General features: G+C 44.9%; 1 protein-coding gene across 1 annotated transcript in view; it reads right to left on the reverse strand.

Moving 5' to 3' along the window:
- Nucleotides 1-23,966, reverse strand: part of dclk2a (doublecortin-like kinase 2a) — a 434,705-nt gene that overhangs the window by 94,239 nt on the left and 316,500 nt on the right. The window contains exon 6 of the mRNA XM_067992182.1: nucleotides 2,975-3,047. Within this exon, the coding sequence (XP_067848283.1) occupies nucleotides 2,975-3,047 (73 nt within the window). The remainder of the gene's footprint in view (nucleotides 1-2,974; nucleotides 3,048-23,966) is intronic.

Genomic DNA, 23,966 nt, shown 5'->3' on the forward strand with positions numbered 1-23,966 from the left:
TCAGGAGGAGCCCTGCAGTACTCCCCTGAGCAGGTGGGAAGATTCGTGGTAGTATGCTGCATGCTGCACAACCTCGTCAACATGAGTGCCCAGTCTTTGCAACCAATGATCGGAGAAGACCCTGAGCCAGAGGTGAAGGAGGAGGAGGCTGAGGAGGAAGAGGCTGAGGAGGAGGAGGGGGAGGAGCCGAAAGAGGAAGACGTAGGGTGCAACAGGGACCACACGCCTTGTCTGCAAAGGCTCTGCATGCTTGCCTGATCCATGCCCGCTATCAATAATGTTAACTACAGCCCCCAATTCACCAACAGTCCTACACTCCCCACCTTTCCACTCCCGCAAGACAATCAAATCACCCTCCATCTGATTGCACATTGGTTTCCCCCTCAGCTCATCACACAAATAAAATCCACCACCAAATGCAAATTCAAAGTCACATTTATCAATGAATAAATGAAATTATGGAAACAGAACATGCCCTTGTGGATTGCCTTAGTGTCTGTTGTCCGTGTGCCTTTACCTATCCTAGTGCTCTTACGAGGTGCTTCCCCAGTGGCTGGAGCATGTGTGATAGGAGGCTGCTGGCCTTCAATTGAGAAGCGTGCAGATGGTCTTGGAGGACGACCTCGAGCAGCTCTGGGCCAGGAGGGCCTGGCTTCAGACTGCACAATCTCATCATGGGCTCCTGGCTGGCCGATAGGCAACAACAAGGGCACTGGCAGAGTGGCAAGGGTGGGAGTAGGAATGCTGTCATCCTGAGAAAGGACAGCAGGTCTGACTGCCATGGTGCCACTACCACTCTCCTGGAGCAGCGCCTCAACAATCTTGGTGATCAGCGGGAGAACGGATTGCTGGAGTGCTATGACGGCCTGGTAGCCCCGTTCAACAGTGATCCTCAGAGCCACGATAGCAACAGTCTGAGCTTCCACTGCAGCAATCTGAGCAGCAACTGTAGCTTGCAGATCTTTGATAACATTGGTTCGTGCTGCAATGGAAGCCGTGACATTGGCCATCAGACGTTGCGTCATGGTGGGTTCCACAGGTGTGCTGATGGAGGTGACCACACATTCTGTGTTGGAAAGGATGGGCTCCAAGCTCTGCACAAAGCTCTGTGCCAAGTTGGAGCTGGACTCCTCCATGCCCTTTCTCATTGTGCGGAGGCTTTCTGGCAGGCTTTCCAGTGCCCCAAGCATTTGGTGGTGTATGCCCATCAGCCGCCTTCTGTAGCCTGGCCCATTGAAGTCCTCATCTGACTCCTCTGCAGCAGAACTAGTGAGCAACCTCACCCTCTGACGAGCTGGCACCTGTGGTATCCGTCCCCCCCGTCCCGGCTCCTGCGCACTTATGCCCGATGTCTCACCATGTGCCGATCCCGTCTCTAAACTAGCCTCTAAACGACGCGCAGTGTCAGTTTCTGAGCTGGTGGAAGCACGTGTTAGATCGAGTGACGGTATGGGTTCAGTGTCGTCCTCCTCCTCCTCGGATGGTGCCGTCGCATACTCTTGGGTATATGCAATGACAAAGGGAAACAGGTCGAGTTGTGGAGCGGGGAGTGGAGCAAGTGAGACATACGTGCTGACAGAATCTGCAGCACGTGAGTCAGAAAAGATTATGGGAGGAGGGAGATGTGGGAAACAAGAAGGAGCATTAGATATGCAGAGACCCCCTTCATCGGGACCTCCAGAGTGGCATGTTGTGACGGCTGCAGCGACGGCCCGCCCAATGATCCGAAGCACTGTCTCCTCTGGGGGGGTGCGGGGGGTGAGGACATGTAAGTGTCCCCGTCCACCCTCAGGTCTCTTCTGGTGCCGGCTGTTATGCGCCACCTTTAACTGCAAGACACAGAACAGTGTGTCAGTGAGTGTCCTGCAAGGTGTGTGAGTGATGTGCCTGTTGTGGTCGAATAGCTGCCAGTGTGTGTGACCTGTGAGTGGTGGTTATGTGGCCTGCAAGTGTGGTACTATGTTCGGGTGAGATGCAGCATGCTGAGAGCAGCATTGCGTATGGATGGGCAGTGTTTGTTGGTGGGTGGGTGACGGGGAGTGTGTCGCATGAAGCAGTGGTACAGTTGGTTGGATGTGCCACTTGACACTTGTATTCACTCACCTTGATCACTCGTGTCAAATCACTGAACTTCTTTCAGCATTGCACCCACGTGCGTGGTACCACGTTCCTGGCGTTCACTTCCTGCGCCGCAGCCTGCCAATGCCTGCAGAGCTGCAGTCTGGAGGGTCTCCTGCCACCCTGCCATTACATGTTGGCCCTCCTTTCGTCCACCCCTTCCACCAGGGCCTCCAGTGCATCATCGGAGAAGCGTGGGGCCCTCTCTCACGCCGGTCCTGCCATCCTTGCGGTCATCTTTCCCTCCTCCTAGTGGACTGTGCATGTCCCATTCAAAACGTGCACCTGCACCTTTAAGAGGTGCAGGCTGCTGACGACGTGCGCAGAGCGCGCCCTATTTCTGGCTTCTTTAATCTCCGTGTAGCCTCTCAGCAGCACGGGTAGTGCTGGCTGCATGGAGATATCATGGTAAGTAGCAGGCAGCTTGAAATTCACATGCTGCCTGTGTAGGGACCATTGGGCGGGGGGTAATAGCGGATCACTTTACCCGTGCCCGAAAATGGGCCCTATCGAATTTTTTTTTCCCCTCAGAAACTTGGCACTTCAATCCCTTGGCTAAGTCCATTGGAACATTTTTAAAGGCATAATTATTTAACATTTGTATCTTTTCGCTTATTAAAATATGGGATCCTCCTATTAAAGTATAAGATCCTCAATGTTGAAATTGGGATACTTTTTACACATTTGGCACCCAGTATCAATATTGAGTATTCTCAGGTCAGGTATAGCGGAGGTCAAATGCAGAATAAAACACCCCCTACTTCGCCAAAGCAACATACCTCAACTGCATCTTTAGAAGATCATTGTTCAGTAGAGTCAACCAACAGTCAGACTGTTCCAAATCATGTCCACTTACCTTCAGGGCTGATGCCGTTGGCTTGTTGAGGTACTCCATTCACATTGGTGGACAGACTCATCTGGTGAATAACCTGTAAGATAATAATGATTAATAGCATTAGATAGTTACAGAGTTCTCAACAATCACACCTTGAAGAATCTTTAGGCTGCGGGAAGTAAGTCTAAGGATCACATAGTAACATGACGATGTATTTCGGACAGGTAAAGGCCATTCGGTCCATCTAATTATCTCCATTCTTTCCTGGATTGCTGTAGAGATGCAAATAAATTAAAACCAACTCAGATCCATTTGGGCTTGGTTATAACGTTATTATTAGAAAAATGGCAACATATGGGGACAAATTAACAAAAGGTGGTTCTGAAATAAAAGCCTCGGGCATGATGTTTAAAAGCATTTTCCATTGATTGTTGGAACCACATGAAGAAAGGTAGAAATGGTCAGTATGTAAGTGTACACCCTATTGGCCTAGTCTAGTGGTGAGTTTGTGCCTGGTATGGCCTGGCAATCCAGCGGCAAATATGCGTCTATGTACCCTGTAATTTAGTGTTTTACTATATAGGGCTGATTTTTCAAATGCATGCTCCTTGTACAGAGCATTGCCTGCTTGAGCGTTTATCAGAAAAGCACAGGTGTGCCTCCTATATTGGATGGAAAAATCATGGGCAGGGGTTTGCGTTTGTCCGATATGCACTCCTGGTGGGTGAGGCTCTTATGTGTCGGTGTAGTTGTAACATGTTTGAACTAGTAAACAGTCACTTAAGACAAAATGGATTCCCCCAGCATGTCAGCACAGTGCATTGGGTGGATGGCCATTCAGCAAGATTACTGGGTTTCCATTTCATCTTATTCGCAGAATGTGATTTAACGCCTGAAATCTTGAACTTGGTACTGGAATTTGAATTCGATGTCAATGGATCACAGAAAGAACATAAAAGAGTTCCACATTTAAGGGAAAAATAAAAATCAAATTGTACTGCTGGTGTTCCTGTTTGTACTGCTGGAGTGTCTGATTGTACTGCTGCTGAGATCGTTTTGACTTTGGGTGATAGTGTAAAAAGTGTACAACGGGTGATATCAGATTAGCCATCCATTATACATCTCTCCCGATATTCACATCCATTGAAGTCAACGGAAATGAAAATTGGGAGAGATACATAGCGGGCGGCTGATCTGATATCACCCATTTTACACTATCATCCAAAGTCAAAATTACCCCCATAGAATTTTACAACACAAAAGGAGGCCATGTTGAGAACAGCAACTGTCATATTTGACCTTTAGGGATCACGACCGTTTAAATGCCTCCAGTCTGAAAAACATCCATTAACCACTACTCTCCGTTTTTTGTCCTTTAACAAACTTCCTAACCATGCTGCCCAATATGCTGGAGTGCAGTCTATCGTCAAATGATCAGGAAAGGCCTGTTGAGGGCCACTGAGAGCGCCTGCAAGTTATTTCCAGGGGTGGACTCGGCCCACTCCAAAGGCAGCCATTCTTTCACTGGGCTTTCTGGTGTCTTCAGCAAGTGGGCTCCCCTTGATGCACCCCTACTGCTGTGGGCACACGCCATTCTAACGGAGGGACCTTCACCTGACCCAGTGAACTTTGGTGGGGTTAGCAGTGGAGGTCCCAGGAGGGTGCATCTCAACACTTACACTAGGATGCATCCTCCCCAATGGATTTCAGCCCCTGCATGTTTAGTATTTCCTTCATGTTACCTGCCAGTCATTCTCAATACCTCCTCTTGGCCTTTTTGATCTTTTTTTTTTGCTTCTCCTTTATATTATCTAAATTTGGCTTGATTTTCTTCTGTATTAAACCCCCTAGATTTTTCATGTGCTTCTTTTTAAAGCCTCATTTTAATTCTAATTTCTTCACTCATTCAACAAACCACAGCTTTTGCTGCTGCTTCTGCTGTGCTCCTCTCCTCATCGCCAGCTACTCTATGAATGAGTGAATGAACATTGCGCATAAAGGAACATAGGAACCAGAGTAGGCCATTCAGCCCCTCGAGCCTGTTCTGCCATTCAATTAGATAATGGCTGATCTGTATCTTAACTCCACCTACCCATCTACCCGCCTTGGCTCCATAACCCTTAATACCGTTGCCTAATAAAAATCTATCAATCTCAGTTTTGAAATTTTCAATTGACCTAGCCTCAAGCTTTTTGGGGGAGAGAGTTTCAGATTTCCACTACCCTTTGTATGAAGAAGTGCTTTCTGACATCACCCTTAAATGGTGCTGCACCCCTTCCAAGTCCAATATATCCTTCCTGAGGTGTGGTGTCCAGAACTGAACACAGTACTCCAGATGGAGTCTAACCAAAGCTCTGTAAAGCTGTAACATAACTTCCACCCCTTTGTATTCCAGCTCTCTTGAGATAAAGACCAACATTCCATTAGCCTTTTAAGTTATTTTTTGTACCTGATCATTAGCTTTTAGTGATTTCTGAACTTGAACCCCTAAATCTCTCTGCTCATCCACAGTTCCTAGCTTCTCGCCATTTAGAAAATACTCTGATTATCTTTCTTAAGCACAAAGTGGATGACCTCACACTTTCCCACATCGAACTCCATCTGCCACAGTTTTGCCCACTCACTTAATCTATCAATGTCCCTTTGCAACTTTCTGCTTCCATCTACACTATTTACCGTGCCACCTAAGTTAGTGTCGTCAGCAAACTTGGATAAACGGCTCTCTATTCCTTCATCCAAGTCATTTATAAATATAGTGAAAAGCTGTAGCCCCAGTACAGATCTCTGGGGGCCACCACTAGTCACATCCTGCCAATATGAGTACATACCCATTATCCCTACTCTCTCCTACCTCCTAACCAGGCTAATAGGTTGCCTTCAATTCCATGCACCCTCATTTTTGTTAAGTCTCTTATGTGGAACCTTGTTGAATGCCTTCTGGAAGTCCAGATAAATAACATCCATAACACTCTCTTAGCTACCATGTTAGTTACCGCTCCAAAAAATTCAACTAGGTTTGTTAGACATGAATAACCCTTTACAATCCATGCTGGCTCTCTCTGGTCAGCTCATATTTATCCAAATACTTGGTCACTCTGTCCCTAATAAAAGATTCTGGTAATTTCCCCACAACAAACGTTACACTAACAGACCTATAATTTCCTAGTTTATTTCCCTTACCCTTCTTAAACAGTAGAGTGACATTGGCAATTTTCTAATCCAAGGGGACAATTCTTGAATCAAGAGCGTTTTGGAAGATCATGAGTAACGCATCAACAATTTCCTCACCTACTTCTTTTAATACCCTGGGGTGGAAACCATCGGGTCCTGGAGATTTGTCTATCTTTAATCTCATTAGTTTCTCCATCACTATTTTTTTCACTTATATTGAAACAAGTTAGTTTATCCCCTTGATTTATTTTTAGTATTCCTTGTATCTCTGGTATTTTATCCTCATCCTCTAGAAGACCGATACAAAGTAGCTATTTAGTAAATCTTTAGTAGTCCTTTCCTGATTTCCAATAACAATATCAAGGATTAAACAACTTTTTTATGGCTTCAATCTTTTGTGCTCATTTCAATGTTGTGTAAAATACTTTGCTTAGCTTATAGCGCTGTATCCAATTCCTCTGGCTAGACAATGAATCCCAATTGATTCTCCGACTTTCCATCTTCCATTTTGAAATCTCAAATCTGCAGGGGCACATAAAGGTATAAAATGTCCTTGATGGGAGCATTTGTAGAAAGTCACAGAAAGCTCTACCTAATGACTAAAGCCCTCATGGTGCTTAGTTGGTAGTGTTTTAGAAGTATTACAATGTCAACCAAACCCTGCCAGGTGACTAGGAACAGCTAAAAAAAATACTGTTCCCACTCACGCGGCCCTTGATGCATCTGTTTGGTAGAAGTGCTTTCTTTCTGGTGTGTGTTTTTCTGTCACTACTCCATCATCTATTTTATTTGTAAACTCAAAATTCATGATAAAAATATAATTAATTGAAATATATTAATTTTCTTAATTCCACTTTGACATTTGTTCATTTAAACTGATTAAAATCCTGTACAGAATGTAGTTCTTGTTTATCGTGTGCAATCTTGTGCACAATGTAGCTTTAGCTTGCGATATGGGGATCGGGCGGGAAAGTGGAGTTAGAATCATAGAATCATAAAAAGGTTACAGCACGGAAGGAGGCCATTCGGTCCATCAAGTCCGCGCTAGCTCTATGCAAGAGCAATCCAGCTAGTCCCACTCCCCCGCCCTATTCCAGTAGCCCTGCAATTTTTTTCCTTTCAAGTACTTATCCAGTTCCCTTTTGAAGGCCATGATTGAATCTGCCTCCACCATCCCCTTGGGCAGTGCATTGCAGATCCTAACCATTCGCTGTGTAAAAATGTTTTTCTCATGTCACTTTTGGTTCTTTTGCCAATCAACTTAAACCTATGTCCTCTGGTCCTTGACCCTTCCACCAATGGGAACAGTTTCTCTCTATCTATTCTGTCTAGACCCTTCATGATTTTGAATACCTCTATCAAATCTCCTCGCAACCATCTCCATTCCAAGGAGAACAACCCCAGCTTCTCCAGTCTATCCACGTAACTAAAGTCCCTCATCCCTGGAATCATTTTGATAAATCTCTTCTGCACCCTGTCTAAGGCCTTCACATCTTTCCTAAAGCGCGGGTGCCCAGAACTGGGCACAATACTCCAGTTGTGGCTGAACCAGTATTTTATAAAAGTTCATCGTAACTTCCATACTTTTGTACTCTATGCCTCTATTTATAAAGCCCAGGATCCTGTATGCTTTTTTAACCGCTTTCTCAACCTGCCCTGCCACCTTCAACGATTTGTGCACATAAATCTTCAGATCTCTCTGTTCCTGCATCCCTTTTAGATTTGTGCCCTCTAGTTTATATTGCCTCTCCTCATTCTTCCTACTGAAATTTATCACTTTGAATTTTTCTGCGTTAAATTTCATCTGCCACGTGTCCGCCCATGCCACCAGCCTGTCTATATCCTCTTGAAGTCTATCACTATGCTCTTCACCGTTTACTACCCTTCCAAGTTTTGTGTCATCTGCAAATTTTGAAATTGTGCCCCGTACACCCAAGTCCAAGACATTAATATATATCAATATATGGGCCGCAATCTTGATGATAAGCCTGGATGACCTATTTACTTTAAGTGCAGCTAGCCTTTCAAGTACCTCTTCTTTATCAATTTCTAGCCCATCCAGTATCTCAACTTTATCTTCCTTTACCGAGACCTTGGTAAAGACAGATGCAAAGTACTCATTTAGTATCTCGGCCATCCCCTCTGCCTCCATGGGTAGATCTCCTTTACGGTCCCTAATCGGCCCTACCCTTCCTCTTACTACCCGTTTACTGTTTACATGCCTGTAGAAGACTTCTGGATTCCCTTTTATGTTGGACATCAGTTTATTCTCATACTCTCTCTTTGCCCCTCTTACTTCCTTTTTCACTTCCCCTCTGTGCTTTCTATATTCTGCCTGGTTCTCACTTATGTTATCAACCTGACATCTGTCATACGCCCCTTTTTCTCCATTTCATCTTTTGTCATCCAGGGAGCTCTGGCTTTAGTTGCCCTACCTTTCTGCCTCGTGGGAATGTGCCTAGACTGTACCTGAACCATCTCCTCTTTAAAGGCCGCCCACTGTTCAATTACAGTTTTGCCTGCCAATCTTTGATTCCAATTTACCTGGACCGGATCTGTTCTCATCCCATTGAAATTGGCCCTCTTCCAATTGAGTATTTTTACTTTAGCGTGGTCCGTGTCCTTTTCCATAGCTATACTAAACCTTATGATACTATGATCGCTGAGTTGAGGTCGAAGATCAGCCATGACCTGATTGAATGGCAAAGCATGCTCGAGGGGCCGTATGGTCTACTCCTGATCCCATTTCTTATGTTCTTATGAACTGTCCTGAAAAAATGCAGCCCTTGTTTAAACTGTGCAATATTCATTTTCGAAGTACTGGTAGAACAGGTGTGATCCTCAAAACACCAGTAAAAATCATTTTGATTTATTCAGTCATCGTAAACCAGTGGCTCTGCTAATTAGCAACAACAGGAATGCATTAACACTTCCTTCTTCTTACAGGCAAAAATCTAGCTGGGGAGGGAGCAGAATGGCTTAGAAAGCCTTTTGGAGTATTGAAGCTTGGATGCTTGTCCAGTCTCAGTTGATCTACGTGTGATTATGTGTCTAATCTCTGTTACTGTATCGCTGGTTATGTGTCAGATCAATGGTCTGGTGGTAAGTATATATCCTTGTCCACAAATAATCAAGTATATATGATCCATCTGTTCCCTGGGGAGGTGTATACAATTGCATTTCATCAGGCACTGGTCTACATTTATCAACTTTATAACTGTCAGAATCTTTAAAGACAAACATACTCCTCCCCCCACCCCTGTGTTCTACTGTCTGAATGACCTTAAAGTAATGTTCTGGGATATATTCATCTATTAATATTTTGGGTTGAATTCTCATCCCATTGGCAGCAGGTCGGGACTTCCACCTGCTCACCTGAGTCTGCCACTAACCAGGACAGGCCCTCATTAATTATGCAGGGTGGATGGCAGCGGTAAACCTGCTGCCTATTGGTTTACCACTGCTGGGAGGGAGGGTGGGGAATTGAATGCTGCTGATTAAAGAGTACTCATTTTGGACTTCCAAAATGTGACTGGGATAATTCAGTTGGTAACCAGAGACATTTGAGCCTGTGCCTTGAACCTGTGAGCTGCAAGGTGTGGGAACAGATGTTGCTGTTTCTCATGATAGTGACAACATGTGTACTTCCTAAGGCCCCCTCCAATGCCAGCACCCAGGGGAGCTTCAGACCTGGGCTAGCTCCACTTGACAATGCAAGAGAATGGCAACCGGAAGTGGGCCCCTCAAGGACATCAGCCTCACTGAGACGAGGGTCACTTCAGTCCTTATCTTCAGCTCCCATTGGGCTAGCAGGGCTTCTGCTGAAAGTAATCCATACTATCCGGGATCAATTGATTACATTTCCTTGGTAAAGATTTGGGGCTTTTCAAAAGTCTTCTTTGGGAATTTCTCTGAGGCTGCTGGTTGGGATTTCCCAGGTATCCCAGGAACTCCCCCAGACAGCTCCTTTTGGCATTGGGGGTAAGGATATAAGAACTACCAGCATCCCTCCCACTGGTATTTAAAGAGGCTGCATAACCCAGGGCAGAATCCTGGCAGAACCGGTTTCTGTCCAAATTCCTGAAACCTCCCTGAAAGGTGGAAATCTTTTTCATCTTCTCCCAACCCAGAAATTTCGGGCCCAGTATATTTCTCTTCCTTACTGCCATTTTAATATCTTTGTTCATTCATTTTGGAGACTGAGGGGGTGAAATTCAACTTTGGCAACGGTGCAAAATGGGCAGTAGCAGATCGGCTGCCCGTTATACATCCAAGCCTTCCTGATTTCCGGTTCCTGCATGTGTTAAATATAATCTAATACATGACCAATGCCTCCCTCAGCAGCCCATCCTGTTTAATTTAATTAGTTCAATCTTCATTCCATTGCTTTCTTGAAATCGTATACTTCTGTCCTGGTCATCGTTGGCACCAACTGCAAGATGATCTCAAATTTGATCATATTATGATCACTTGTTCCTAGAGGTCCCATTACTACTAAATTGTAGATGCCATCCTGATTGTTCCTAAGAACCAAGTCTAGATGTGCATTCCACTCACCCCACTGTGGGATTCATGACACAGTAGGGTACAAATTCTGACTGGTGAAGTTCACATACAAGTGCTTCTGGTATTGGCTACATTCCATTTAAAATAAACAGCTTAATCCCTGCATAAAAATAGCACAAACAGGAACGTAGTATGTGTGTGTTAATTTGAACTTCACCAAATAGAATTTCAACTTTATTCTGTCAAGAAGCAGTCTTATGCCATGTTTACTGGTTCAGATTCTGTTGCCACACTTTCATTTGGATATTCCAGTTAATAATAGATTAGCTTAAGTCACCCATTACTACAACATCATTAACTGTACAAATTCGTCTAACCACATCTGCTGTCATGTCTGTGGCGGACCACATTTATTAACCCAGTCCTCTGGCTTTATTCAGCCTCCAGCTAGACTGTTTCAATTTTCCTTTCCCGACATTGTTTACATTTTCTCGATATCCAGATTATCTTGTACATGTAAAGCGACCCACCCTTGCCCCCTTTCCATTGCCTTGATCTTTTCTGAACAACCTGTATTCTTCATATTGAATTCATTCCCATCTTCTAAGGTGAACCATGTCCCTATGAATCAAATTTTCTTTCTGTTACATATACTTCCAGTTCTACATTTGAACCAATATTGGTCAAATGGACAAAAATCTCACAGATCTGCAATGGCCCAATTCATCACTGGCTTTGCAACCAATTCATCCATGGCTCTTCCTTCAGCTAAATTATACACATAAATGCAAAAATACAATTAATCACCATTAATGACAATAGAGTAAGGACACCATGTCTGTTGCATAACCAGATAGTAGGACTCAGAAGAGTCACTCACTAGTGCACCCACACACAAACCTCAGCTGAGCATTGCTTTTATGCTTCTTTAGCAACATAGAAAACAGGAGCAAGAGTAGGCCATTCGGCCCTTCAGGCCTGCTCCGCCATTCAAAATGATCATGGCTGATCGTCTAACTCAGTACCCTGTACTCGCTTTTTCCCCATTTCCCTTGATTCCTTTAGCATTAAGAAATAAATCTATCTCCTTCTTGAATACATCTAATGACTTGGCCTCCACTGCCTTCTATGGTAGAGAATTCCACAGGTTCACCACCCTCTGGGTGAAGAAATTTCTCCTCATCTTGGTTCTAAATGGCATACACCGTATCCTGAGACTGTGACCCCTGGTTCTGGACTCCCCAGCCATTGGGAACATCCTCCCTGCATCTAGTCTGTTTAGTCCTGTTAGAATTTTATATGTTTCGATGAGATCACCTCTCATTCTTCTAAACTCTAGTGAATATAGTAAACAATTTTACAACACCAAGTTATAGTCCAACAAATTTATTTTAAATTAAATTCCACAAGCTTTCGGAGGCTTCCTCCTTTGTCGGGCGGATGGTGGAAATGATATTTTCGAATCCTTCGCATTTGAAAAACATAGAACAATGCCTGGTGATTACTGCCCGTTGCCAAGGCAATCACAGTGAGCAGACAGAAAGGTGTCATCTAAAACGCCACTGAATATACAACCCCCCAAAAAAAAAGAGAGAGAGAGAGAGAGAAGGAAGACAGTCAATGACCCGTTATATTAAAAACAGATAACATTTGTTCGCTGGTGGGGTTACGTGTAGTGTGACATGAACCCAAGATCCCGGTTGAGGCTGTCCTCATGGGTGCGGAACTTGGCTATTAATTTCTGCTCGACGATTTTGCGTTGTCGTGTGTCTCGAAGGCCGCCTTGGAGTATGCTTACCCGAAGGTCGGTGGCTGAATGTCCATGACTGCTGAAGTGTGTCCATGACTAGTGAATATAGGCCTATTTGACCCAATCTCTCCTCATAAGTCAGTCCTGCCATCCCAGGAATCAGTCTGGTAAACCTTCGTTGCACTCCCTCCAAGGCAAGTACATCCTTCCTCAGATAAGGAGACCAAAACTGCACACAATACTCCAGATGTGGTCTCACCAAGGCCCCGTACAACTGCAGTAAGACATCCTTGCTCCTGTACTCAAATCCTCTTGTGATGAAGGCCAACATACCATTCGCCTTCCTAACTGCTTGCTGCACCTGAATGCTCACTTTCAGCGACTGGTGTACAAGGACACCCAGGTCTCGTTGTACCTCCCCTTTTCCCAATCTATCACCATTCAGATAATAATCTGCCTTTCTGTTTTTACAACCAAAGTGGATAAGCTCACATTTATCCACGTTATACTGCATCTGCCCTGTTCTTGCCCACTCACCCAATTTGTCTAAATCACATTGTAGCCTTTTTGCATCCTCCTCACAGCTCACATTCCACCCCAGCTTTGTGTCGTCTGCAAACTTGGAAATGTTACATTTTGTTCCCTCATCCAAATCATTGATATATATTGTGAATAGCTGGGGCCCAAGCACTGATCCCTGTGGTACGCCACAAGTCACTGCCTGCCACCCGGAAAAAGACCCATTTATTCCCACTCTCTGTTTCCTGTCTGTCAACCAATTCTCAATCCATGCCAGTATATTCCCCCCAATCCCATGTGCTTTAATTTTGCACACTAACCTCTTGTGTGGGACCTTATCAAAAGCCTTCTGAAAATCCAAGTACACCACATCCACTGGTTCTCCCCTATCTATTCGACTAGTTACATCCTCAAAAAACTCCAGTAAATTTGTTAAGCATGATTTCCCTTTCATAAACGCATGCTGACTTTGTCCAATCCCGTTAATGCCTTCCAAGTGTTCTGTTATCACATCTTTTATAATAGACTCTAGCATTTTCCCCACTACTGATGTTAGGCTAACTGGTCTGTAATTCCCTGTTTTTTCTCTCCCTCCTTTTTTAAATAGTGGGGTTACATTTGCCACCCTCCAATCTGTAGGAACTGTTCCAGCGTCTATAGGATTTTGGAAGATGATCACCAATGCATCCACTATTTCCAGGGCCACTTCTTTTAGTACTCTGGGATGTAGATTATCAGGCCCTGGTGATTTGTCAGCCTTTAGCCCCATTAATTTCCCTAGCACTATTTTTTTACTAATACTGATTTCCTTCAGTTCCTCCCTCTCACTTGACCCTTAGTTCCCTAACATTCCTGGGAAGTTATTTGTGCCCTCCTTTGTGAAGACAGAACCAAAGTATGTGTTTAATTGTTCTGCCATTTCCTTGTTCCCCATTATAATTTCCTCCATTTCTGACTGTAAGGGACCTACATTTGTCTTCACTAATCTTTTTCTCTTATAGAAGCTTTTACAGTCAGTTTTTATGTTCCCTGCTAGTTTACTCTCATACTCTATTTTTCCCCTCTTAATCAATCTCTTTGTCCTCCTTTGCTGAATTCTTTGAAGGAGAAACAGAAAGGCAGAGTATTATTTAAATGGTGATACATTGGGAAATGTTGATGTACAAAGGGACCTGGGTGTCCTTGTACACCAGTCACTGAAAGCAAACATGCAGGTGCAGCAAGCAGTTGGGAAGGCAAATGGTATGTTGACCTTCATTGGAAGAGAATTTGAGTTCGGGAGCAAGGATGTCTTATTGCAGTTATACAGGGCCTTGGCGAGACCACACCTGGAGTATTGTAAGCAGTTTTGGTCTCCTTACCTAAGAAAGGATATACTTGCCATGGAGGGAGTGCAGCGAAGGTTCACCAGACTGATTCCTGGGATGGCAGGACTGTCGTATGAGGAGAGATTGGGTCAACTCGGCCTGTATTCACTCGAGTTTAGAAGAATGAGAGAGGATCTCATTGAAGCATATAAAGTTCTGATAAGGCTAGACAGACTGGACGCAGGGAGCATGTTTCTCCTGGCTGGGGGGTCCAGAACGAGGGGTCACAGTCTCAGGATACGGGGTAGGATATTTAGGACTGAAATTAGGAGAAATTTCTTCACTCAGAGGGTGGTGAACCTGTGAAATTCTCTACCACAAAAGGCTGTGGAAGCCAAGTCACTGAATATATTTAAGAAGGAGCTGGATAGATTTCTAGACACAAAAGGCATTAAGGGGTATGGGGAGAGAGCAGGAATATGGTATTGAGATAAAGAATCAGCCATGATCATACTGAATGGCGCAGCAGGTTCGAAGGGCCGAATGGCCTACTCCTGCTCCTATTTTCTATGTTTCTATGTCTATGTTTCTAATATGGCAGGTATCTGGGTGCTCTGAATGAGAAGATTTAGGACAACTACTTCTTCTGCTTATCTAGAGATTTATTTCATAATTTTGTTTTCCCAATTAAGGGGAGGGAAAAACTTTACATTCAAAATATTTGCCCTCATGTTCTCAATTAATGGAAATGTTTTATAATTTTATAAATGTAAACTATTTGTTCAATATTTATCAGAGATAGGTGATGGTGGCTCAATGGATAAATGGCATGATACTTAGTCAAATAAAGTAGGAAGGTCTCAAGTTTGAACTTTAGTCTTTGCTGAATTGACTACTCTCAGCCAAAGCAATAACAGAGTGCTACCATTGAACCTCAGTGCATTTTGTCCAGGGAGGTTGGGGGAGGAAATCAGCCAGAATTCCCACTTGTGTGTACCGTCTAGTGATCCTCTTGAAAGTCCATCTTTTTGCATGTTGAGTGAGGACAGGAATAGACTTGTGCTGTCCATGATTAAATAGCCTGTTGTCACTCAGGCCGAGAAAATCCTCATTGATGGGGACCCGATAGTTACACCTCCAACTGAAAGCTACTGCGACCCCGCTGGAATTCACAGGGTCAAGGGAAGGGGCATAAGAACAAAAGAAATAGGAGCAGGAGTAGGCTATACAGCCCCTCAAGCCTGCACCGCTATTCAGCAACATCCTGGCTGATCTTCAATCTCAACTCCACTTTCCCGCCCGATCCATTTAGAGTCCAAAAATCTATCAATCGCAGTCTTGAATATACTCAATGACAGAGCTTTGAAGAGCAGGCCTTTGGCAGAATAGGGCACATCTGTGGTATCCTCCTACCGAAGAAACCGAAGATTCTTACGTTACAACAGTGACTACACTTCAAAAAGTACTACATTAGCTGTAAAGTGCTTTGTGAATTCCTGAGATTGTGAAAGGCGCTATATTAAGTTCTTTCTTTATTTCTGTACTATTCCACTATCACTACCAAATAATCACTACCAAATAATGTTTAAAATCAGCAGAATTAGCAGAAGTTCACACTAGGTCACAGTCCGTTCCCATTGTCCTTTCGTGAGTTATCACAACAGTCACGAGAAAACTCCAGGAATCCACTGTCACTGCTGCATTCCAATACAGTGTTTGGTGCTGTAATGTTTGGCAATGGTGCAAGTGAAATCTCCTGATATTATTGATGGCTTCAAAATTGTGCATGTCTGTGCTCCAGTGGCAACCCAGCATGAGGCCACATCTTGGATTCCTCCTGAGTATCCTGTAGCTGACATATTACCATAATTTTCATATTTAAATAGCACCATGATGAACAAAACAATAAGCATTTTTGCACTCTGTTGCAAATAAGGATGTTTACAGTAAAAACAAAGAGCCATTAGCACTGGTACTAATGTTTCTCTCGTGAGTATGAGACCTGCTTAATCCTAGTTTTCAGGCTGAAAATAAATGTCAATTCTCCAGTTAGTGTCACTGATTAGCGCACACTACTTCAATGTTTTATTAATGTCTTTGGTCTGTAAATCTCACCACTAATTTACTCTCTCCTTCCACTACATTGATGATTTGTCCATAGTACTAACCGCAGTCAATTATCTCTCAGGGGAGAAGTGGTCTGTCAATGAATCCCATCCATCTATGTTTAGCTCACAATGTCTACAGTTCTGTTTTTTTAAAATGGCATAAAGGAGATGTCAACCCAATTAAAAAGCTTGAAGATTTTAAATGTGTACTGATAAACAGGATTTTGTATTCTCACCACATGATCCCCTCTGATTGTACGCAGGGGGTCATTTTCTGACATGGAGCCTCATTCACTGGACACACACATTTAGGAAATGTGGGCAGGCTCTCCGCTAGCAAAGCAAACTCGGATAATTGGCCCTTTAAATCCATCATATTTTATTGAACCATAACGGATCGCCCCTGATGCTGCTCAAGGTGAGTCGGAGGATATGTCACTGTATGCTTTGTAACGCACAGTATATTAAGTGGCCAACGCTTGAATAAGTCAAACTGCATTTTTAGTATAGACTATTATAGCAGTGTTAGTGATATTTTCAGGCTCAAGTTCTACGATTATGTGTACATTTGCATTGAAACTTGAAATCAGTGGCCATGAATGATTTTAAATGTTTTTTTAACTATGTAGTTAATTTTACCTCTTAACCTTTTTAAAAGCCGAGGGTACAGAGGAAGGTTGCAGGGAAGCTGTTCCAAGTAGGTAGGTGGTAGGTTGTACAAACTATATATACCAATAATGGGGATTTGGGGCTACTGTGTACCTTGGTAATTTTGGGAGGGTGGTCCTGGGGTTTCGAAGTGAGGGTAATGGGGTATGGGAGCATTGGGGGGCCTGCAAGGGAGAACCAGGAGGGGGATTATGGGATGTGGCAGCACTGGGAGGAGCAGTTAATGTGTTTGGGAGCACTAGGTAAGTAAGACCAGGGTTGGGGAGGAGTGGGGGAGGGATGTAAGAGAATGATCCTATTTTACCCCACCATCTGTCACTAATCCCCCATAAAAAAGGTGATAAATGGGAAGAGATTCTAGGCTGCAATCTCAGCGCACCAGAGATGGAAGGGTCCTCATGATCAATGATGGAGAGGAAGTACTGGAGAGGAAGTGGTAAATATATCCTCTATGGCAACGTGCTGTCTCCATGAATAGTGTCTGATGAAGCTTGGAGAAGGAGGGGAGCCAGAAGAGACCCATGTCATTTTTGTCACAATGTCATTAATGTAAAGAAAGAAAAAATAAAGACTTCTATTTATACAGTGCTTTTCATGACATCAGGATGTTGCAACGCGCTTTACAGCCAATGTAATACTTTTTGAAGTTTAGTCACTGTTGTAAAGTAGGAGACATGGCAGCCAATGTAAGCACAGCAAGATCCCACAAACAGTAATGTGATAATGACCAGATAACATGCTTTTTTTTAAAGTGGTGTTTGTTGAGGGATAAATGTTGGCCAGGACACAGGGGATCTTTTATGTCCATCTGAGAGTGATGTGGTAGTACATTTCAATGCCGTTTATGTCACTGGGGAAAAAAACATTGTATAAAGGCCGTTTTTGGTGTAGGTAGCGCGATGCGCTATTACTCTGTGCCCAATGACCCCTCCGCAGGCAGGACGCAAGTTTCGGCCGCCCGAGGGCTCGCCCGCAATCAGCGTTCCATTCTGGGCCTTGCACATGGAATCAATGCAATTCACACTTTCCACCAACAGGGGGAGCTCAATCTCTTAAAGGGAGGGTGTTTCTTAGAAATCTCTTAAAGGTAGCTGGTACCCGTTATTTGCTGAAAGTAACAGTCTACTGTCTGCACGGAGTCTGAACGGAGGTCAGACATTGCACACGTATAACACAGATGCAGGTCCCATCCCTATGTTTACACACTGATGTTATGTTAAAATATTGAATAAAGGTTGCACACTACTAAATCCCACATCCTCCAATCTGCAAGCTAGACCTCACCAATCTGCCGATCTGAATTGGTACCAGGCCTGCGAGAGTTCGTGCACGAAGGTTCTCTGCTGATGCACTAGAGGCCTTGGAGCAAGAGGTGGACAGAAGGAGGGACATCCTATATCCGCAGGGGGCGGTGGGAACAAGAGGCCCTCCAGACGTATATCCAAAAGGCAGTGGAAGGCAGCGGGGGACGAAGTCAATGCCAGGCGCACAGCATCATGAACATGGATGCAGTGCAGGCAGAAGTTCAATGCTTTGACATGAGTGGTCAAGGTGAGTGAGGTCACCAACTGCACCACTACACCCCATCCCCCACATACCAACAAACTCACTCTTTCCATCAGTTACTCAACTCTTCCAACCAGATGCTTCCTTTCACCCTTACACATTACCACTGTTTCAAGTCGTCCACCCACAATGCACAGGCCACACACACTGGCAGCTATTCAACCATGACAAGCACATCACCCAGACACACGTCCCGCTTTCTTGCAGGAGAAGGTGGCGCAGATCAGGAAGCAGCAAGTGGCAGTGGCATTTAGCCCCTCCAGCCTGTTCCACCGTTCAATGAAATCATGGTGGACCTGTGACCTAACTCCATATATCTGACTTAGCCCCATATCCCTTAATACCCTTGGTTCACAGAAATCTATCAATCTCAGATTTAACATTCACGAGTGAGCTAGCATCAACTGCCGTCTGCAGAAGAGCGTTCCTAACGTCTCCCACCCTTTGCGTGTAGAAGCATTTCCTAACTTCACTCCTGTATGTCCTGGCTCTAAATGTTAGACTATGTCCCCGTGTCCTAGTATCGAAGTCTAGGAGAGCTCCAAAAACAGTTACAAATGACTCGGCAGCCAGAAGCAATAATCCAACCACTAACCTGTAAATCCAGCATGGTCCCTTTAAATAGCACTGGCTGTGGGGTCCTCCAGGCACTCTAAGACACATTCAGATGGTCGGGGTTAAGACTGTGCGTTGAGTTGAGCGTTAAGTCCCAAAATGGTGTCTATCACTTTAAATCAGCGTTACACACTGATTGAAGCCATTTTCTTCCTACTTTACATGATTCCAGTGTTCGTTATCTGCACCTGCGCAAACTCCTATACCAAGATGGCACCTGGCGCATGTCACGTTGGAAAAGAGCGTGTGCCTCCAAGATGCCATCTTGGATGTCAGAGAGGCCGTATAGCGCCGAAACAATGGGCGCTACACGGCCCAATTTAGCGCCCAGTGTGTCTTGCACTTGTTAAAAAATGAAAAGGTTTACCAAATGCTTTTTCATGAAGACAGTGACAAGTCTTCCACCTTCCTTTCCTGTAGGGAGTGACTCATACTGGGGGGGTCATTGTAACTTTTATCGCCAGGTGAAAAACGGGTGATAGCGAATCGGCAACAACAACAACTTGCATTTATATAGCGCTTTTAACGTCCCAAGGAGCTTCACAGGAGCATTATCAAACAAAAATTGACACCGAGCCACATAAGGAGGTATTAGGACAGGTGACCAAAAGCTTGGTCAAAGAGGTAGGCTTTAAGGAGCATCTTAACGGAGGAGATAGAGGTAGAGAGGCGGAGAGGTTTAAGGAGGGAATTCCAGAGATTAGGGCCTAGGCAACTGAAGGCATGGCCGCCAATGGTGGAATGATTAAGGGAATGCGCAAGAGGCAAGAATTGGAGGAGCGTAGAGATTTTGGAGGGTTATAGAGTTGGAGGAGGTTACAGAGATAGGGAGGGGCGTGGCCATGGAGGGATTTGAAAACAAGGATGAGAATTTTAAAATCGAGCCATTGCCAGACTGGGAGCCAATATAGGTTAGCGAGCACAGGGGTTATGGGAGAACAGGACTTGGTGCGAGTTAGGATATGAGCAGCAGAGTTTTGGATGATTTCAAGCTTATGGAGGGTGGAAGATGGGAGGCCAGCCAGGAGACCATGGGAATAGTACAGTCTGGCGAATAGTCCAAGAAGCTCATCTCAGGGTCAAGTAGGACGTCAAGGTTGCAAAAGGTCTGGTTCAGCCTCAGACAGTGACCAGGGCAAGGGATGGAGTCGGTGGCTAGGGCACGGAGTTTGTGGTGGGAACCAAAGGCAGTGGCTTCGGTCTTCCCAATATTTAGTTGGAGGAAATTTTTGCTCATCCATTGATGTCGGACAAGCAGTGTGACAAATCAGAGACAGTGGAGGGGTCGAGAGTGGTGGTGAGGTAGAGCTGGGTGTCATCAGCGTACATGTGGAATCTGACATATTGTTTTTGGATGATATTTCTCATCTACATGCAGTCCCTTGGTAACAAGAGGGTGCCAAGGCTAGATCTTTGGGGGACTCCAGAGGTAACAGTGTGGGAGCGGGAAGAGAAGCCATTGCAGGTGGTTCTCTGGCTATGACTGGATAGAAAAGAATGGAACCAGGCTAGGGCAGCTCCAACCAGCTGGACGATGGAGGAGAGGTGTTGGAGGATGGTGTGGTCAACCGTGTCAAATGTTGCAGACAGGTCGAGAAGGATGAGGAGGGATAGTTTACCATGGTCACAGTCACAGAGGATGTCGTTTTTGACTTTGATAAAGGCCGTTTCAATGCTGTGGCAGGGGCGGAAACCTGATGGAGTTGTGGGAAAGATGGGCACGGATTACACCTTGCCTGATTTTCTTTTCCAATGTGGAGGCCTCTAAATACAGGAGGGAGCAGGTAATCGATCCCAGAGGGGATGGATTACCTTCTAGAGATGGCCACAGAGCTCTTTTGGCAGCTGCAGAGTTGGACCACCCTGTGTCTGGAGAGGCCCCTCCTGGGACTCCCATGTGCCATCGGAGTGCGGTGGCACTGCACTGACGTTTCGGGGCCGCATCAGGTTGGGGGGTACTGATGTGTCCTTACAGGAGCCGACAGTCGCCCCAAGTGTCTTGATGACCCATTCCCTGCAAATTGGTATGGAGTCTACGGCAGGCTCCATGGGCAGCTGGGAGTTCCACTCTACCGCAGCAGAGTGGCTATGTAAAGCAGGTCATGACCTTTGTCATTTTCTTGGCGTATTAAATTCTATCCAAAAAAAATGAATATTGTCACAACGTGTCTAAGTCAAAGGCACTCTCTTCTGATTCCTGACACTGACAAATGAGTAGATACTGTACAAGTAAATTAAACAACTTTACAATCCACATCTTGACGCTGATGGAGACATTTATTCAGACTGCATTTTGAAATTACAGTTCACCCAGAGTTTAAATCTTAATCATATTTGCAGGAAGAATCTTGGAACTAAAAATAAATTGCAGCACTTGCGGTTTAAAACCCAATCAGCACCAACAAGCTGGCCATGACCCAAGCAGGCTGAACTGTGCCAATACTTTCATTTATAGTTTTTATTTAAAGCCAGGCTCACAGCTAAGCTTAAAGCTAGACAAGCTGCAGCTTTAATGATATTAGCATATTTGACTAGAGGACAAACAACACAAATGTTCCAAAACTGGGCCACCTCTTTAATCCTGCCAGATTGGCAACAGCATTCCTGCACCAAAATCAACAGGATTTATAACCTATTCCAAGAATGCTGTCAACAGAAGTTTCCAGCATCAAAGGAAGGCATTCAGCCTATCATGTCTGTGTCAGCTAAAGCAATCCAAACCTAATTCCACTGGCCTGCTCACTCCCCATAGCGCTGTATCATCCTCTGCTTCAAATATTTATCCAATTTTCCATAATAGCATACAATGGTCTCATCCCTCAACCCTGTGACAAAACATGCCATGCTCCACTAATCTTCTGTGTGAAGAAATTTCTCCTAACTTCTTTCCTCAGTGACAAGTTTAAATTGATGACCCCTTTTCACTGACTCCCCAACTAGAGGGAGTAGTCACTCTATCAAAACCCTTCATCGTTTTAAAAACCAGCATAAAATCTCTTACTTTTCTCTGCTCCAGTGGAAATTGTCACAGTGACCCTGAATTTCTGCAGGGGTTTGCCCGATCTCCTGCTGTAACTTCAGCAGGAAGTCACACAAATGGCTGTTTTCACCTGTTTATGCCGTTTCTCCAAGGATTCTGCCAATCTTCCACCGAAGTTACGCAGATCAGGAGAGCCCCCACAGAAATTCAGAGCCAGTATCTCAAGTCTTTTCATCATAACTATAGTTTCTCATCCTTGACATCATCCTGGTATATCTAAAGAGAGAAAGAAAGACTTGCATTTATATAGCGCCTTTCATGACTTCAGGATGTCTCAAAGCGCTTTACAGCCAATGAAGTACTTTTGAAATGTAGTCACTGTTGTAATGTAGGAAATGTTCTATGCTGTATGCGATCTGTAATTTTTAAGTTCTTTAATTTACTTTATTTCTGTACATTTCACTTTAAAGTAGCAGTGTCAGCCTGGCTGATCTTACTTTGGTGTAAGAAGATTCTAGGTTCAAATCCTACTCCAGGACTTGAGCACATAATCTAGGCTGATACTTGCCCTGTGGAATTCTCTACCACAGAAGGCAGTGGAGGGCAAGTCATTAGATGTATTCAAGAAGGAGATAAGTATATTTCTTAATGCTAAAGGGATCAAGGGATATGGGGAAAAAGCAGGAACAGGGTACTGAGTTAGATGATCAGCCATGATCATTTTGAATGGCGGAGCAGGCCTGAAGGGCCGAATGGCCTACTCTTGCTCCTATTTTCTATGTTTCTATGGCAGGGCCGATCCAATGATCAAGAAAGCCAGGCCCCAAGATGAGTAAAATCAGCTATGAGCAGTTTAGGCTTTGCTGATGTAGAGGTGGATCCTCATGCTGGCTGGAGAACGGTCTAACGCCTTTCTCCAGTAGGGTGAAAACTAAATCGCAGCGGACATGGCGACAAGGGCTACCCCATCACCTGGGCATGGGGTGCGAAATACAATCAGGCTGACTGCAAGGATGGGTGAAGGAACCTCGTCATGGCAACGAAACGTCTTTGTGAAGAAGGTTCTTCTCGAAGGCTATAGTTTCAAGGCCGCGGACATCTTCTGCCTGCAAGACTTCCTGAGGAGTGGATACTTTGAGGTGACCTTCAGGGATGTCGCAGGATTCCGAACGATGCTCCAGGCCTTCAAGGAGAAGAGGAAGGAAGCGCCATTGTTGCTCCTCACTACGGAGCCGCTCTTCATGCTCCTGCTGGAGAAGCAACGAACGTTGATGGTCCACATGTTCAACCCGCATGTGCCCGCCATGGATGTACTGATGTTCTTCAAGAGATACGTGGACGGAGCAGATGGGACCATCGACATCGAGGACATGGTCGGGATCTGGACGAGCAGATGGAGGATCAAAGTGATGTTGAGGGTGGATGCCGATGGAAACATTGTTTACCTCCCGTAAAGTTTTGCAATTGGGATGAGTCGTGGATATGTGGTGTACCATGGGCAGCCAAGAGTGTGTCGTTCTGTGGCAAACCCGGGCACGAGGCGACCTCCTGCAGGGCGGTGATCTGCATGAACTGCAGGAAGGAGGACCATCAGATACTGGACTGCCAGGAGGTCAAGTGCTGCAACCTGTGTGGAGAGGATGGTCACCTGTACAAGACCTCTCCGCACCACAGACACAGCTACGCACAGGCAGCGAGAGGCGAGGTGATGCAGGAGAAGAGAGCAACAGTCGCGGCTGCCCCAAAGGAGGCCAGACCCCTTCCCCCCACTGTGGACCCCTGTGAAAGAGCCAACCAACAGGAGGAGGACAAAGAACAGGAA

This window comes from Heptranchias perlo, chromosome 1 (assembly GCF_035084215.1).
Source record: "Heptranchias perlo isolate sHepPer1 chromosome 1, sHepPer1.hap1, whole genome shotgun sequence".
NCBI lineage: Eukaryota > Metazoa > Chordata > Chondrichthyes > Hexanchiformes > Hexanchidae > Heptranchias > Heptranchias perlo.